This window comes from Manis pentadactyla, chromosome 4 (genome assembly GCF_030020395.1).
Source record: "Manis pentadactyla isolate mManPen7 chromosome 4, mManPen7.hap1, whole genome shotgun sequence".
Lineage (NCBI taxonomy): Eukaryota > Metazoa > Chordata > Mammalia > Pholidota > Manidae > Manis > Manis pentadactyla.
In genome coordinates this window covers 158,228,906-158,248,541 of record NC_080022.1, presented here as the reverse complement: position 1 = coordinate 158,248,541, position 19,636 = coordinate 158,228,906, and the positions used below count along the sequence as shown (strand labels likewise).

The window sequence follows — 19,636 nt, the reverse complement described above, 5'->3', positions numbered from 1 at the left end:
GTGGTGGGACACGGGAAAGGTAGTATATACAGAGAAGACAAGTAATGATTCTATAGCATCTTACTGAGCTGATGGACAGTGACCATAATGGGGTATGTGGGGGGAACTTGATAATAGGGGGAGTCTAGTAACCATAATGTTGTTCAAGTAATTGTATATTAACCATATCTGAAAAAAAAAATTCTTAAGGTAACCAAAAATTGGTAACAACTAAAACCAATAGAATTCAGATTAAATTACTGAGTATTCATTTAAAAAATTTCATAGACTATGATGGAAGGTAGGGTGAAATGTGGGGAAGTATAGATGATTGGCTACAAACTGGCCAAAAACTGATCAGTGCTCAAGCTGGGTGATAAGTACACTGTTTTATCTTTTATATACTTTAAATTTTCTATAATGAAAAGTTTTAAAATGTGGAAATATAAAAACCTACAATTTTTTAAAGCAGTTTAAAATAATAAGGGTGATATCTTTTTTTAAAAAATCTCTTAGCTCATTAGTTGGATTGGCAAACACTTATTGTGTGTTGTAAAAGTGCCTGATGTAGAAATATGATGGCAAACATGTAGCAAATAATGTAATGCAGTTGCCTCCAAACACTTGCTCAACACCCTACCGAAAAATCTGAAACATCATGAACTCCCAGTGTATGTATACTTTCCTCTCCTTCTCCCATACTATATATATTTTTGTGTATATACATATGTACACATACATAAATTATATATCTAACCCTGAATGCATGCACACAACTTTCACCAGTAATATTGCAGTACTTCGACTAAGCTATATTTCACATAATCTATTCAATAATTCCATTTTTGCTGATCTCTCATCAGATATGGTTCATAAAATTGATCACTGACATCTTTAAAAACAAATCTAATGTAACTAAGGATGGGAGAAGTATAGGCTCTTAAGTTTTGTTGTTTCTTATGCTTACATTACAAATATGTTCAACCTATGGTTTCTTGCAGGAATTTTTAGAGCCAACTGTCCATTTTGTGAGGCTTTACTTTGTTAAAACCAGGAAATAGAGTTAATAAATCTATGCAATAAACATGGGAAACTTCTATACTTTGCAAAGTTCTGAAAATTGGAGGGAGGGTGCCATTGTCAATTCATCTAGACCCTGAAACATGCACTTTGTCACGATACCTCACTTACCATGCCTGGCATGAAATCAATCGTCATACAGAACAAGCTGCTAATCTCAATCAATACATAAGATATTAAGAGCACTTAATTCCACATTTTGTATACAAGTAAACAGATTTTAATATTTTATTCCTTCACCCCAGTAGATTATTTTGAGTACAAGGCACTTTGAAGACCACTGGTCTAGTAAAACATATAAGTATCTGTTGACAAAAAAATAATGAATTAAGCAAGCGCTACAAGAGGAATAGTACTAGATGTTCTGGAGGGGCACACAGAAGAGAAACTGAACTCACTGTGAGGGTGAGGATGTTGAACAATGAAAGTGATGTTGAATGGAGACCTAAAGAATAGGTAAGAGATTGGATTGGGTGGGATAGAGTAAGAGAAAATGATGTTCCAAGCAGAATGAATATATGTACAAGTGAGATGAAGTTTGTAAGCTTTCTCACTTATGTTAAAGACATTAATGATTCACATAATTCAATAAAACTGAATTATTACTGTCTATAATCAATGTTTTTCTTTTCTAAGGTATTTTTTAAAAGCCTACCCTCATTACTACTGTAAGCCATCTAATACCACTTAACTTTGCCGGACTACTGGGATATCTGTATCGCCTTGAAAAGTTTAACCCAGACTAAATGACAGATTTAGGGAAAAACTGCTCTAAAAATTTAATGACATAGAGCTCTAGTAAAGACTTCAGAATATGTGCTTCTTCTGGATTAAAAAAGATTTATCCCCAGTATAGTATAGGAAAGTAAAACACAAAATGGACAGATGCAACCTATCCAAGTAACCTCATATTCACATTTGCTGTTAAGATGGGTTATAAATTTTTTATCTGCCAATTATTTCAAAGCTATAAAATATATCAGCTCCATCTTTCTAAAGAGATTCTCTGATTAATCTCAGAAATTCTAGTATGTCACTAGAAAATATTTAATCTCTTGGGGGACATTCAAGTTTAGATAAAGGAGTAAAACATAGCTTTTTACACTAAAGGTTCCAAATTATTGCAACTTTTAATTGACAATAGACTAATTTAGTAAAAACAATTATAAAGTTTTGATTCTTAAGGTTTAATAAACTGAAACAAAATTCTTTATGTGATCCTTTAAAAAGTATTTATAGACTACAACAGAGGTCTTTCTCATTCAAGGTGATTTTTGCCATTTTTGAATTATTATTTTTCTTTCAAAACATTACATGTTGTTTTAACTACTAGGGCAGTAGCTACATATTTCCCATTTTTAAGCCTAAAAGCAAAAACTTACCCCAAATACTGCTTTCAAAAGCTTTTAAGTTACTAATTATAACTATATTTTGTTATATAACTATAAAAGGATTAGTTTTGTCCATTTGATCCTTTACTTACCTAAGTAACTGGTTATCTCAAGCTAGTTCCTGAACTGAGTTTACCAAAATGAACTCTGTAAAATAAAGAGCTTGGATAGAAAAGTTATCTATCTCTACAGTGTCTTCCAGTATTGCTTCTTGTAACTAAGTGATATGATTTTCTTTATAAATAACAAAATAACTAAAAGTGTTAAAAAGTACTTTTTATTTTACTCTAAGGGTTTTTTGGTTTGGTTTGGTTTTTTGGTTTTCTTAACCTGTTAAAGATACTTTACATAAATAAGCCAGCCATTTTATATCTGAATAAAAATACATTAATAGCTATTGCACAGAACACAGTATAAATGATGAATTCTCTGATTTAAGGCAAAATAATGTTTTTCAACTTTAATTTTGCTAGTTTTACTTCAAATCCAAAACTTGTCTTCTCAATTAGCCACTTTATCATTTGAAGTTTTTCTAGTTAATATGGGTATTGAAATTAAAACTGCTTCCTTTCCATATGGAAAAGGACACATCTACTTACTATCATCTTTATATAGATTACATTTTTTAAAAAACCTTGAATGGCAAATGTTCATGGTGGTTCTAAACCAATGACTTTTTTAAATGGGCGTTCACTAATGTTTAAATGTGGGTTTCTTTAATTCTGTAACTGCATTTGTAAAGATCAGAATTGTCCAAACAGAATTAGTCGGATGCTGAGATAAATTCTTCCACTTCGGTAAACATTTCCATTCTATTTTAAGCAGGAAGTTTTAAGTGTCTTTATAAATAGTGTTTAAAAATGACCTAACCCTTTTCCTATGATAGTTTGGGTTACAAACACTAGGAAGAAGAAATACTCTTAAGATGTTAATACTGTTTTATCTCTGGGTAGTGGTATTACATGCCATTTTTTACATTTCCCAAAAGCATTATTACAAGTAAGCGGAATGTATTTCAAAATTAGATTTTGAAAAGCTTATAAAGTGTGGGACATCAACACAATCCACTTCTGCAGGAGATATGTTAAATGCCTTTTTCCTAGGTACAAGCTAGGGAAACATTCTACCAGGAAGAATGTTTTGACTGGGTGTCTGCTAGGTTAGATGACGTTTATTTTCCAGGCCCTTCTTAGGCTTTTGAGAAAATCCAAGAAGCGAGTTTGAACTTAATTGCAGTGAATCTTGTAGCAGTAAACTTTTTCGGAGGCCAGAGAAACACCTTTCATTACAACTATCCGCAGAATGGCAAAAGACTCCCAGGTTTACCAATGTTTTCAAACTTGTTCATACTGTCCTTTGTCATTATTTCAGAACAATTTCATTTAGAATGAAACGCAATTGGAGGGAGGGGCGGAAGATGGCGGCGTGAGTAGAGCAGCGGAAATCTCCTCCCCAAACAACATATATCTATGAAAATATAACAAAGACAACCCTTCCTAGAATAAAGACCAGAGGACACAGGACAATATCCAGACCACATTCGCACCTGAGAGAACCCAGCGCCTCGCGAAGTGGGTAAGATACAAGCCCCGGCACGGAGGGAGCCGAGCGCCCCTCCCCCCAGCTCCCGGCGGGAGAAGAATAGGCAGAGCGGGAGGGAGACGGAGCCCAGGACTGCCGAACACCCAGCCCCAGCCATCCGGGCCAGAGTGCAGACACAGTACGTTGCCCAGGCCCTGGATGCTAGGGAAACAGGGTAGCAAGAACAGTGAGCGGGCACTGGAGGCCGGGTGCCGGAGGACATAAGAAAAGCGCGCGACCATTTTTTTTTTGCTTTTTTGCTGTTTTGTTTTGGTGAGCGCTTTTTGGAAGTCTTAAAAGGATAGGGACCCCAATACTAGGGAAACAGGGCAGCAAGACCGGTGAGCAGAGGCCTGAGGCTGGCACCGGAGAATAAAGAAAAACGGGCAACCACCTTTTTTTTTTAATTAAAAAAAAATTTTTTTTTTTTTTAAATAAAAAAATTTTTTTTTCTTGGTGGTCGTTGTTTTGTTTTGCCGGGTGCTTTTTGGAAGTCTTAAAGGGGCAGGGCGGGTCACTTAATCCAGAGGTAGGGAATCCAGAGATCTCTGGGCACCCTAACCCCTGGGCTGCAGGGAGCAGGGAGTCCCCTTACAGAGATAAATAGCCTCGCAGCCGTTCCTGCTCCAACGCAACTCCACCATTTTGGAGTAGCTGCTCAAGCCAGGCCACGCCCACAGCAACAGCGGAGATTAACTCCATAGCAGCCGGGCAGGAAGCACAAACCCTGTCTGCCCGCAGCTGCACAGCACAAGCCACTAGAGGTCGCTGTTCTCCCAGGAGAGGAGGGCCACAAACCAACAAGAAAGGAAGTCCTTCCAGCCGTCACTCGTCCTAGCTCTGCAAACTATTCCTATCACCACGAAAAGGCAAAGCTACAGGCTGACAAAGATCACAGAGACGACACCAGAGAAGGAGACAGACCTAACCAGTCTTCCTGAAAAAGAATTCAAAATAAGAATCATAAACATGCTGACAGAGATGCAGAGAAATACGCAAGAGAAATGGGATGAAGTCCGGAGGGAGATCACAGATGCCAGAAAGGAGATCGCAGAAATGAAACAAACTCTGGAAGGGTTTATAAGCAGAATGGATAGAATGCAAGAGGCCATTGATGGAATTGAAATCAGAGAACAGGAACGCATAGAAGCTGACATAGAGAGAGAGACAAAAGGATCTCCAGGAATGAAACAATATTAAGAGAACTGTGTGACCAATCCAAAAGGAACAATATCCGTATTATAGGGGTCCCAGAAGAAGAAGAGAGAGGAAAAGAGATGGAAAGTATCTTAGCGCAAGGAAGAATCAAAAAAAAAAAAAAAAAAAAAAAAGAAAGTATCTTAGAAGAAATAATTGCTGAAAACTTCCCCAAACTGGGGGAGGAAATAATCGAACAGACCACGGAAATACACAGAACCCCCAACAGAAAAGATCCAAGAAGGACAACACCAAGACACATAATAATTAAAATGGCAAAGATCAAGGACAAGGAAAGAGTTTTAAAGGCAGCTAGAGAGAAAAAGGTCACCTATAAAGGGAAACCCATCAGGCTAACATCAGATTTCTCAACAGAAACCCTACAGGCCAGAAGAGAATGGCATGATATATTTAATACAATGAAACAGAAGGGCCTTGAACCAAGGATACTGTATCCAGCACGACTATCATTCAAATATGACGGTGGGATTAAACAATTCCCAGACAAACAAAAGCTGAGGGAATTTGCTTTCCACAAACCACCTCTACAGAACATCTTACAGGGACTGCTCTAGATGGGAACACTCCTAGAAAGAGCACAGCACAAAACACCCAACATATGAAGAATCGAGGAGGAGGAACAAAAAGGGAGAGAAGAAAAGAATCTCCAGACAGTGTATATAACAGCTCAATAAGCGAGCTAAGTTAGGCAGTAAGATACTAAAGAGGCTAACCTTGAACCTTTGGTAACCACGAATTTAAAGCCTGCAATGGCAATAAGTACATATCTTTCAATAGTCACCCTAAATGTTAATGGGTTGAATGCACCAATCAAAAGACACACAGTAACAGAATGGATAAAAAAGCAAGACCCATCTATATGCAGCTTACAAGAAACTCACCTCAAACCCAAAGACATGTACAGACTAAAAGTCAAGGGATGGAAAAACATATTTCAAGGAAACAACAGTGAGAAGAAAGCAGGGGTTGCAGTACTAATATCAGACAAAATAGACTTCAAAACAAAGAAAGTAACAAGAGATAAAGAAGGACACTACATAATGATAAAGGGCTCAGTCAAACAAGAGGATATAACCATTCTAAATATATATGCACCCAACACAGGAGCACCAGCATATGTGAAACAAATACTAACAGAACTAAAGGGGGATATAGACCGCAATGCATTCATTCTAGGAGACTTCAACACAACACTCACCCCAAAGGATAGATCCACTGGGCAGAAAATAAGTAAGGACACGGAAACACTGAACAACACAGTAGAGCAGATGGACCTAATAGACATCTATAGAACTCTACATCCAAAAGCAACAGGATATACATTCTTCTCAAGTGCTCATGGAACATTCTCTAGAATAGACCACATACTAGGCCACAAAAAGAGCCTCAGAAAATTCCAAAAGATTGAAACCCTACCAACCAACTTTTCAGACCACAAAGGCATAAAACTAGAAATAAACTGTACAAAGAAAGCAAAGAGGCTCACAAACACATGGAGGCTTAACAACACGCTCCTAAATAATCAATGGATCAATGACCAAATCAAAATGGAGATCCAGCAATATATGGAAACAAATGACAACAACAACACTAAGCCCCAACTTCTGTGGGACACAGCAAAAGCAGTCTTAAGAGGAAAGTATATAGCAATCCAAGCATATTTAAAAAAGGAAGAGCAATCCCAAATGAATGGTCTAATGTCACAATTATTGAAATTGGAAAAAGAGGAACAGATGAGGCCTAAGGTCAGCAGAAGGAGGGACATAATAAAGATGAGAGAAGAAATAAATAAAATTGAGAAGAATAAAACAATAGCAAAAATCAATGAAATCAAGACCTGGTTCTTCGAGAAAATAAACAAAACAGATAAGCCTCTAGCCAGACTTATTAAGAAGAAAAGAGAGTCAACACAAATCAACAGTATCAGAAACGAGAAAGGAAAAATCACGACGGACCCCACAGAAATACAAAGAATTATTAGAGAATACTATGAAAACCTATATGCTAACAAGCTGGGAAACCTAGGAGAAATGGACAACTTCCTAGAAAAATACAACCTTCCAAGATTGACCCAGAAGGAAACAGAAAATCTAAACAGACCAATTACCAGCAACGAAATTGAAGCGGTAATCAAAAAACTACCAAAGAACAAAACCCCCGGGCCAGATGGATTTACCTCGGAATTTTATCAGACATGCAGGGAAGACATAATACCCATTCTCCTTAAAGTTTTCCAAAAAATAGAGGAGGAGGGGATACTCCCAAACTCATTCTATGAAGCTAACATCACCCTAATACCAAAACCAGGCAAAGACCCCACCAAAAAAGAAAACTACAGACCAATATCCCTGATGAACGTAGATGCAAAAATACTCAACAAAATATTAGCAAACCGAATTCAAAAATACATCAAAATGATCATACACCATGACCAAGTGGGATTCATCCCAGGGATGCAAGGATGGTACAACATTCGAAAGTCCATCAACATCATCCACCACATCAACAAAAAGAAAGACAAAAACCACATGATCATCTCCATAGATGCTGAAAAAGCATTTGACAAAGTTCAACATCCATTCATGTTAAAAACTCTCAGCAAAATGGGAATAGAGGGCAAGTACCTCAACATAATAAAGGCCATCTATGATAAACCCACAGCCAACATTATATTGAACAGCGAGAAGCTGAAAGCATTTCCTCTGAGATCGGGAACTAGACAGGGATGCCCACTCTCCCCACTGTTATTTAACATAGTACTGGAGGTCCTAGCCACGGCAATCAGACAAAACAAAGAAATACAAGGAATCCAGATTGGTAAAGAAGAAGTTAAACTGTCACTATTTGCAGATGACATGATACTTTACATAAAAAACCCTAAAGACTCCACCCCAAAACTACTAGAACTGATATTGGAATACAGCAAAGTTGCAGGATACAAAATCAACACACAGAAATCTGTGGCTTTCCTATATACTAACAATGAACCAACAGAAAGAGAAATCAGGAAAACAACTCCATTCACAATTGCATCAAAACAAATAAAATACCTAGGAATAAACCTAACCAAAGAAGTGAAAGACTTATACTCTGAAAACTACAAGTCACTCTTAAGAGAAATTAAAGGGGACACTAACAGATGGAAACTCATCCCATGCCCGTGGCTAGGAAGAATTAATATCGTCAAAATGGCCATCCTGCCCAAAGCAATATACAGATTTGATGCAATCCCTATGAAACTACCAGCAACATTCTTCAATGAACTGGAACAAATAATTCAAAAATTCATATGGAAACACCAAAGACCCCGAATAGCCAAAGCAATCCTGAGAAAGAAGAATAAAGTAGGGGGGATCTCACTCCCCAACTTCAAGCTCTACTATAAAGCCATAGTAATCAAGACAATTTGGTACTGGCACAAGAGCAGAGCCACAGACCAATGGAACAGACTAGAGAATCCAGACATTAACCCAGACATATATGGTCAATTAATATTTGATAAAGGAGCCATGGACATACAATGGCGAAATGACAGTCTCTTCAACAGGTGGTGCTGGCAAAACTGGACAGCTACATGTAGGAGAATGAAACTGGACCATTGTCTAACCCCATATACAAAAGTAAACTCAAAATGGATCAAAGACCTGAATGTAAGCCATGAAACCATTAAACTCCTGGAAGAAAACATAGGCGAAAACCTCTTAGACATAAACATGAGTGACCTCTTCTTGAACATATCTCCCCGGGCAAGGAAAACAACAGCAAAAATGAGTAAGTGGGACTATATTAAGCTGAAAAGCTTCTGTACAGCAAAAGACACCATCAATAGAACAAGAAGGATCCCTACAGTATGGGAGAATATATTTGAAAATGACACATCCGATAAAGGCTTGACGTCCAGAATATATAAGGAGCTCACACGCCTCAACAAACAAAAATCAAATAACCCAATTAAAAAATGGGCAGAGGAACTGAACAGACAGTTCTCCAAAAATGAAATACAGATGGCCAACAGACACATGAAAAGATGCTCCACATCGCTAATTATCAGAGAAATGCAAATTAAAACTACAATGAGGTATCACCTCACACCAGTAAGGATGGCTGCCATCCAAAAGACAAACAACAACAAATGTTGGCGAGGCTGTGGAGAAAGGGGAACCCTCCTACACTGCTGGTGGGAATGTAAGTTAGTTCAACCATTGTGGAAAGCAGTATGGAGGTACATCAAAATGCTCAAAACAGACTTACCATTTGACCCAGGAATTGCACTCCTAGGAATTTACCCTAAGAATGCAGCAATCAAGTATGAGAAAGATCAGTGTACCCCTATGTTTATCGCAGCACTATTTACAATAGCCAAGAATTGGAAGCAACCTAAATGTCCATCCATAGATGAATGGATAAAGAAGATGTGGTACATATACACAATGGAATACTACTCAGCCATAAGAAAAGGGCAAATCCAATCATTTGCAGCAACATGGATGGAGCTGGAGGGTATTATGCTCAGTGAAACAAGCCAAGTGGAGAAAGAGAAATACCAAATGATTTCACTTATCTGTGGAATATAAGAACAAAGGAAAAACTGAAGGAACAAAACAGCACCAGAATCACAGAACTCAAGAATGGACTAACAGGTACCAAAGGGAAAGGGACTGGGGAGGATGGGTGGGTAGGGAGGGATAAGGGGGGGCAGAAGTAGGGGGGAATTAAGATTAGCATGCATGGGGGGGTAGGAGAAAAGGGAGGGCTGTACAACACAGAGAAGGCAAGTAGTGATTCTACAACATTTTGCTATGCTGATGACAGTTAGTGTAAAGGGGTTTATAGGGGAGACCTGGTATAGGGGAGAGCCTAGTAAACATAATATTCGTCATGTAAGTGTAGATTAGTGATACCAAAAACAAAACAAAACAAAACAAAAAAAAGGGCAGTTCCTGTGTGGTAACCTCCAATGAGTTCTACACAAGGGTAAAAAGGGCATATAAACGTGTAGGCAAAGGGTCTGTTTGCGTTTATACAGAAGATCAAAGCCTAATTGGGCTACCCCGAAAATGAACTAAGATACGATATGAAAGAGAACTTCCAACATCAGCACTCGGGAAGACTCATGCGAGAAGATGATCATCAAAAAACCCCAACAAAGATCTACGCACTGCTACAGCTGTAGATGCACTCATCCCACCAGCTCCTGGACTTGCCATGGGAATGAGGAAGGAGATATCTAAGCTGGCCTGTGCATACAGTAAAACAACAAATTTGACTGGATCTATACTGTTGGAACTCAACCAAGAATTAGGAGAAGTGCAAATTGTAGCGCTCCAAAATCTTACAACTACAGACTATTTACTGATAAAAGAACATAAGGGATGTGAACATTCCCCAGGAATGGGTTGTTTTAATTTGTCTGATTTCTCTCAGACTGTTCAAGTTCAGTTGGACAATATCCACCATATCATAGATAAGTTTTCACAAATGCCTAAGGTGCCTAACTGGTTTTCTTGGTTTCACTGGAGATGGCTGGTAATTACAGATATGCTTTGGTTATGTAACTATACTCCTATTATGTTAATGTGTGTGCGCAATTTAAGTAGTAGCTTAAAACCTATACATGCTGAAGTTACTCTACAAGAAGATATGTCAAAGAAATAATCAATCTTCCCATGTTTTCTTCCCCCTGCTACTTCTATAGATTTTCTTCTTCCTTCCTAATTACAACCCTTAAATAGAATTCGTGCCTCATATCAAATTTACCAAGTATCATAATTCTTCCAAGTGGTAAAGACACCTCAAGACAAATGCTGGGCATAGAAGCTACAGGGCATAAATATGCAAAGAAATAAAAAGCTAACCATTTCAAACAATAAGGCTTCTCTCTCACTTACCAACTTGACATTTCCCTGTATGGCCCCGGAAGATGACTGGTTAGCCAGAGACGGGTAAGATTCCTCAAGGGAGGAACAACCTAAGACAGGCACAGTCGCAGGGGGGTCATCAGGTGAGAAATTGGGGATCAACAGAGGTGAGGCTTAGAACCTCACCTCCCCGTTCTGAGAGAAATCTTCTGCATACGTGGATGTTTTATTGCCCTTGTCTAGCTTGGATTAACACGTAGTCTACAGGCACACACCTGATCATCTATATTTGCTCTCTTACAACACTAAAGTATGTTTTCTACCTTTATCTTGTATCTACCTACCACTTCAGCATTTTATGAAAAATAATAATAATAAAGAGAGAAATGTGGTATCCACATATAAATCAAGTATAAAAACCAAATGAGTATTCATATTTGAACTGACTGTTTATAGTTCATAATGCATGAGCAAAACCGAAAGTTTCTGTGATGACTGCCCTTGTACTGTTCACTATGTAACTTATTCATTATGTAAGAATTTGTTCTCCATGTAAGAACTTGTTTGTTATGCCTCAGAAGATTGGAGACTGACGAAAATTAGGCTTGGGGTGGATTAATGATTGTGCATTGAGCATTGACTCCCCTATACAGAATTTTAATGTCGTTAACAACCACTTGATCAGTAAATATGAGAGATGCCCTCACAAAAAAAAAAAAAAAAAAAAAAAGGACAGACTTCCAATGGTAAAATAAATAAGTAACCGGGATGTAATGTATAGCATAAGGAATATAGTCAAGATAGTGTAACAGCTTGGTAGGGTGATAGCTGGAACCTAGAATTATGTATATAAATGTTTTATCACTGTGTTGTACACTTGAAACTAATGTAATGTAATACTGTGCGTCAACTGCCCTTCAATAAAAAATAATCTAAAAAAAAAAAAAGAAACGAATTATAAACCGTTTCTACTTCAAGCCCATAAAAAGCAAAACTGGCATCAAAGGCAAACAAAGCCTTCACCTTTCTATTTCAGACTTTCATCTGTGCAGGTAAACTAAACCATCTGCTTTCTCTCCCCTGCCCCATCTACTTAAAGGACTGAAAATACTGCGCCTAATTGCAATTTATCAAACCAGTCTGACTTCGCCACTTTAACGAATTGCCGCTCTTTCACCTGAAGGCTCGCTTGTAAAATTTTGCTTCCCATTCCCTCCCAATTCCTCCCCACCTGCCTCAATTGTGAACTATCAATATCTTTAAGACCCCAGATTTCCCTGTATTAAGCCATCTAAAGAGCTCTTCACTTTCAACGCTGAGCGCCTGACGGACAAGCTACTCCAGCCTCCCCCCTTGTGGACACGGGGCCGTTATTATCACCACTGCTGCGGTCACGCAGAAGGCACCTCGCAGCTCAGCCTAGGAAGGAGTCGCGTCTCTCCGCCACCAAACAAGGGACTCAGACGGAGGACAGACAGACCCGGTGGGAGGAAACCTCCCAGAGGAAGAGGGGGGAGCTGTCAGCCTGGAGGGGGACCTTCTGAGGCACGAAGGGGAAAGGGTGCGTGGAGCAAGAAGTGGGCGGCCGAGGCCGAGCGAGAAGGGGCCGGGGCCGGGGTCGGCGAGGAGGCGCGGCGCCCGGCGGGCGGGGCAGCTCGCCGGCCACCGCCGAGTCCGAGCAGCGGGGCGCGCGGGTGCGGGGAGAAGAGCGGGAGAGAGAGGTCGGGGCCGCGGGAGCCACGGCGAGGACAGCGGGCCCACCCCGGCCGAGTCCCGCTACTTACTATTTGTAGAGCTGCTGCAGGCACAGGTCCAGGCTCTCGCCCTCCTCCTCCTCGCGGGTGATGCGCTCCGACAGCGGCCGCGGGAGCGGCGATAGAGGCGGCAGCTGGGGCGGCGGCGGCGGCACGGCCGGCTGCCCCCGGGCTGTCGCCACCGCCCCCTCGCCCTCCGCCGCCGCCGCCGCGTCTACCTCTGCCGCCTCCTCCTCGGGCTCGGGGTCTCGCTCCTGATCTTTTTCCCACTTCTCCGTCGCGGCTCCCGCGGCTGCCTGCTCCATGGGGTCCTCGGCTGCAGTCTCGGCCGCTTCGGCGGCTACCAGCTCGGGTTAGGGCTCCGGCTCCGGCTCCGGCTCGCCGCCGCCGCAGGGTTCGCAAAACTCGCCCAGGAAGAGCTCCAGGAAGCGCCGGTAAGTTTTCTCCTCAGGGCTGCAGACGGCCATCGCGGCTCGTGCTCCGGGGCCTACCGGGAAGTGGGTGGGGGTAAGCCCGGGAAGGGGTAAGCCCCGGAAGGGGAGGGGTGTACTCTTGAGCAACAGGCTCCCGCAAGGGCGGTGAACCGCCGCACCGGCACGAGCGATCAGCACCAGGCTGCCTGGAGAGGGCTCCCGCAGGCGTGCGCGCCGCCGGGCGCGAACGTGCGCGGCCCGGAGGCGAGGCGGAGCGCACTTCCTCGTTCGGGTCTGGAAAGTTGGTGGCGGGCGCGCGCGCAGGGTCCCGCGGCGGCCCACCCTCTAGCCCTACGGAGGCTCAGCCCACGCTGCCTAGAGACTGTCACCATAGCAACCGGCTCTAAAGAAGAATTTCAGGGTCCCTCCCGTCGAGTCCGCAGAGTCGAAAGGACACGCGCCTCGCCTGCTCTCCAACTCTGAACGTGTTTATTGTATGGATAGCATGGCTTCAAGCGGCCACGGGCGAACTAAGGCGTCTCCAAGTGTAGCTGTTGCTTTCCACTCGGATTGGATTTACCTCAGTTTTCCTTAGCGGTTCCTGCCTTGCTTTGGCGTCCTGATCTGTTGGAAGGCACCACAGTGTGAACTCCTTTTGCTGTTGACACTAATAAGCAGTGGGGTGAGGGTGGGAGTCGGGGCATCAAACACTACCAAGTGGTAGGTTCCTTTGGGTACGTTCTCCCATTTAATTCTGTGACGAAGTGGTGTTTTACACATTTCTCAGAAAAAAGTAACAGGATTATGTCCTTGCTTTAAACTGTCAAATCTACCAGCTAGGGCGTGGGAATTAGAACCCAGGTTGTTAGCCTCTAAAGCCTTCAGATCTTTGTCCTTCACTGTCATCAGCCTCTGAAGGTTCCACAGGGCGATATGTCTAGAAGCCTTGTTTTTATACGGCTTTATAGTTTACAGTCGTTACAATAGAGCCTCAAGGTAAAAGACATTACCATGACTCCATTTTATAGATGAGGGCAGTCAGCGAGATATTGTAACTTTGCTCAAGGTCACACACAAGTGATGCAACAAGGACTAAATCCAGGCCTTTTCATTAATTTTCCAGCACACCAAAGGCATTAATTTTCCAGCACACCAAAGCACCCTGTTTAATCTTTGCATAATACATATACTTTATTATGTAACACGTATTTTCTTGTACATTTTGGTTGCTCTTCTTCCCCACCCCCCCAAGCCTCTTTTCTTTCTTAGATTGAAACTAAAATGACTTTAAATTATTCTAATTTTCTTACCAAACTCCACACAAACCTATTATTTTCAAGCTTCACTTAGGGGGGTGAGGGAGAGAGAGGCTGTTTTGCCTTACAGCTGTATAGATGAGAGCGTCATTACTGCGTACTGCCATGTCCATGACAACAGGTAATTCAGCAAAAACATAGTGATTCCTTCTTTAGTTTTAAAAACATGTTTACAAATTACCCACCCCATCCTCTCCATCTCTCCATTTATGGTTTTTGGGTTTCAGTTGGATTTAGGGTCTGAAATATACGATTTCTAGTCAGTTATTAATGGCAGAAGGAGCCTCCCTGCCAACTGTTTTCACATAATACTGTATTCTACATCCCTCACGTGATACTGTTATTTTAAGATTAAGTGGGTTGAACTCAATGGACGTTACGGCATCATGTAAAATAGACATCCATTCTCTCTCCTAGCTTTAGATTAAATAATACATGATAGAAAATGTATAGTGAATGCACATGAGTTCTCTACAACTATTTATTTTTGTCTCAAAGGTAAATGGAAAGACCCAGGACATAAGTCTGTTTCCAGACAAGCTAAATGTATTTATACACGTTTTGTTTAAAACATCACCAGTGTAAAGCAATTTCTCTGAGATGCCTAGAAAATCTTTAAACTCATTTGCCTTTGTTTTCAATCCACCTGTTCATTTCCATTTCAGAATTTCTAGAAAAGACTGATAAAACTTCTAAGGTTGCAAACCTAAATGTCCACAATTCCAACAACTATTTAATATCTCACAGTTTGACGTGATGGTATTCGGTTCAAGAGTACATAGCTGCCAACTGTAATGATTTCCATCAAGCTACGCCTTTCTACTTTGCAGTTGCCTCCCTCATCTAGGTGACATTTATTTGTAACATTAATTTATGACTCAAACCACATACCAAAGGGAAGTGTTACATGTTGGGGAAACATTATTACTAAGAGCAAAAGAACAAGCCCACACCTCTATATTACTGTAAATGAGAGGTGTATTTGCTTATATTAAAAAAGATATTCCCACACAGAAGATCAATATGGACCCTACTGCATCCTTTTGAGACAGTAGCTTTGCCAGAAGGTTGCTGATAACAGTGCTGGGATCTCAGAGCAGCTGTGTAGGATGATTTTGCTATTGTCAAGAAGTCTTTTTCATCATTATTTTGCATTGCCTTACTTTCCTTTTCAGTCCTTCTCCTCTTACACTTCCCTAATCCCCTGACTACCTATTAAAAAATACTGAGCTATGAAAAGCGTATATATGAGAGGTATTTAAATTTTGAGTTTTTTTCCTCATAAGAATTGTTCTCCCTGTAGCCCATACCTCTTTGGAGGAAATGCACAATGTTCTTTCATGCACATTCATGGTAATGATGATATGTATAAGATTAAAAAGAATTATTGAGTTTAGCAGTTTCTTATCATATGACCCAGCAATTCCTCTACTAGATATTTACCCACAAGAAATGAAAATATGCCCACCAAACACATACACACAAAAAGACCTTGTACAAAAATGTTCATAAGTTTTATTTATAATAGCTCAAACTTGGCAATAAACCAAATGTCCATCAAGAGGTAAATGGATAAACAAATTTTGGGTATTCATTCATATAATGTACTGAGCTAGAAAAAGAAATGAAATACTGATAAATACAACATAAATGAATCTCAAAAACATACAGAGTGAAAAAAAAATCCAGGCACAAGGGTGCATACTATACGATTCCATGTATATGAAATTCTAGAACAGTCAAAAACTACTCTGTAGTGACGGAAAGCAGATTGGAACTGAGGTAGGTGGGGGATTCATGGCAAAGGAGTAAGAGGGAACTTGTGGCGTGATTTAAACATTCTATGTCTTGACTGGGTGGTTACATAGGTAGATTCATTTGTCAAGAATTATCAAAGTGTACATTTTAGGTAAATGTCCTGTAAGTAAATTTTACCTCAATACAGTTGATGATAAAAGCTAAAAACGATTGATTACTGTATTAGTCGCTGCCCTCTTTGTTCTCATAGCCATTCCTGCTCCCTTGCTCTGCTCTGTATTGCAGGGGAGCTGACCCTTTCAGGCTGTATTCACCAGATTCCTTGACCACTGATGCCCAGCTGTGATTTGCCCATTGGGAGGCACTGGCAGGAAATAAGGTGGGAAGGAAGAAGAAAGGCTAGGGCCTTCCTTCCCTGTCCCCAGCCTCAGTCCTAATGCCTGCTGCATCTCCTTTGTAGCTTTGCTCCCCCAAACATGTCCACTGGGTTTCCAGCTTTTTTGCCTGTGATACCAGCTGCTGAGTTCCAGAAACATCATCTTCCATTGCCTGCTATAGACTGAATATCTGTGTTCTCCTAAAATTCTTTTGTTGAAATCCTAACCTCCAAGGTAACGGTATTAAGAGGTGGTGTGCTGGGGAGGTGATTAGGTCATGCGGGCAGAGCCCTCATGAATGGAATTAGTGTCCTTAAAAAAAAGGTCCAAGAGAGAACCCTCTCCCCTTCTTGCATGTGAGGACACAGTAAAGAGACTGCTGTGAATCAGACACTGAATCTGCCAGAGTCCTGATCTTGGACGTCTCAGCCTCCAAAACTGTGAGAAATAAGCTCCTATTATTTATAAGCCACCCTGTTCTTGGTATTTTTGTTCCAGCAGCCCAGATGGACTAAGTTCTGCCTCTCCTTCCCTTCTGGCATTTTAAGCTCTTCTAGTGCTTGTGTAACCAATTCCCTGTATGTATTCTATTCTCTCTTTCTTAACTGGATCTTGATTGATACAATAACAAATAATGCTCTAAAGACTTATATAATGTAATATATATATATATATATATATATATATATATATATATATAAACTATAAATGGATTAAGCTGACATTAAAGCAAGTTTAGGTCTTCAAAGGTACTACCAGAACACTGAGCCAACTTGAAGTTAGCAGTAAATTATTTCCCAGAATTATAGTAACTGCACTAGTGGGGAAGAGATTTAATAATACAGGTAACTGTTGAACTACTGTGTTGTATCCTTGAAATCAATATAAGATTGTATATTGATACTTCAATTAAAAAAAATTATTTCCTAGAATTAAAAGCCACAGTTAGGTTACAAGGGGCTGAAAGGGAGGAAGGAAAGGATGAGTAGGTGGAACACAGGGAATTTTTAGGGCAGCAAAAACCATTCTGTATGATACTAAAATGTGAATATCATTAGATATTTGTCAAAACCCACAGGATATACAACATAGAGTGAACCCTAATGTAAACTATGTACTTTAGCTAATAATAATGTATCAATATTGGCTTATCAATTGTAACAAATGTACCTCACTACTGTTAAGATGTTAATAATTGGGGAAACTGGTTGTGGGAAGAGGGCATATAAGGGAACACTCAGTCCTTTCAACTCTTTTACTTATAAATCTAAAACTGTTCTTAAAAAGTCTACTAACTTATAGATAATAAAATATTTAATTTATGGTGAATAGGTGCTATAACTAAGAAAAATCTATTCTCAGTTTACCTCTGGTTAGTACTTGTTTGGTTATGCAAGTCTAGAACACTCTGTCTATTTTAAAGTGTGACTGTTTTCTCTCTTTGTAGGCAAAAAACAAATATGTCCAAAAAAAGGCCTCAATTCTGTTATTGCTAATTGCAGTAACAATTTATGGATTTGGAGTTGATACCAAAACTAAGATGATATCAAAAAATATAATAAAACATTTTTTATTTTTGAGTAAGTGCAAAGTGTGTATATATATATGTATATATATATATATATACATATATATATATATATATGTATATATTACATAAAATCTGATCTAGAGCTAATGTTTAAGCCAAGGCCTAATGATGATTGATAAATTACAAATATAAAAATCTGTGATTTTTCAGTCATACTTTAAAAATTGAAAGAAAGGATAACTGATATATAAGTACTTTTTAAGACAGTAATTCAATTGCATTGTCAAACTGACTAGTAGGGAACAACAGAATACCTGACAACTGAAAAAACTCAGCACACAGAAATGTTTTCGAAGAACCTCCTCTTCCTTTCTCTTTTAGCCTAGCTACATCTTCTACAACCTAGATAAATTATGTAACTTTAAAATCATCTCCATTTGCCAAGAATGGTACTGCTATATTAATTTTTATTCCTTTTTTATTGCTGGCGAATATGGTCATATTACAACAGTCCAAAGCTGTCAAAATTAAAATTCACATCAGGTAATAACAGACCCAGATGCACTAGCACTAGTTCAACAGGTTAAAAAAGAAGTGCCCCAAACAGGTTCTAACTTTCTTTCCTAATGTTTTCACCATTACTGATAATAATCTTTGTTTTTACCTGGCATAGTTGAGGAGAGAAAAAGAATTTTAACTTATGATGACATGTTTATAAAAGAGGAAAAAGGCAGAAGTTGATGGTAATTTCTGATGAAGATACTACAAATAACTAATGTGTGGTATGCTCCTTCTATAATTATGGTTCTTCTAAAATGAACTGACTTTATTTAAAAAATCCACTTCAATATTTTGCCATATTTTCACCTTATAAAAAACAAAAAGTGCTTTGTGGTGGTAAAAATCTATATTATTATCATCTAGTTTTTAATTCCTTTATGTATATATTCTAAATAAATATATATATATTTAGTTTGAATACATGCAAGAATTGAGAGTGATATTGATCATTTTCTGTCTTAGGCAGCAGATACCCATTACCCACCCTGGAGCATTCGTCAAAAAATCCAATTGCTTTTTTAAATGAAAAGGAAGCAGGCAGCTACATATGAAAACTCTTCACAAAGGTGTCTATCTGCACTCAGATCATACTGAACACTTTACTCTTTGTTGAGTGCGGAGCTGATGGAATTGAGCCACAATGACATTTGTGACTAGAAGGGAAGATGGAAAAGATTCCATTAACCTAGAGTGCTGCAACATACGGTAATCATAGGTGGTAGAATAGCTATGTTGGACAAAGGTAGAAGTGACTAAGCCATGCGGCACAGACATTGTCAATTGCCACACACGGTAACCATGCTGACACAATGTATCTTC

At 39.6% G+C, this 19,636-nt stretch overlaps 2 protein-coding genes across 2 annotated transcripts in view; both read right to left on the bottom strand.

Annotated features, from left to right (window-relative positions):
* LOC118909390 (leucine-rich repeat-containing protein 37A3-like) overlaps positions 1-13,300 on the bottom strand; it is a 90,869-nt gene extending 77,569 nt beyond the window's left edge. Inside the window, exon 1 of the mRNA XM_057501290.1 lies at positions 12,892-13,300. The gene's annotated coding sequence lies outside the window, so the exon portion shown is untranslated. The remainder of the gene's footprint in view (positions 1-12,891) is intronic.
* Positions 13,301-13,746: 446 nt separating this feature from the next.
* Positions 13,747-19,636, bottom strand: part of RAD51C (RAD51 paralog C) — a 66,999-nt gene continuing 61,109 nt past the window's right edge. Inside the window, exon 8 of the mRNA XM_057501307.1 lies at positions 13,747-13,898. Within this exon, the coding sequence (XP_057357290.1) occupies positions 13,856-13,898 (43 nt within the window). The 3' untranslated portion in view covers positions 13,747-13,855. The remainder of the gene's footprint in view (positions 13,899-19,636) is intronic.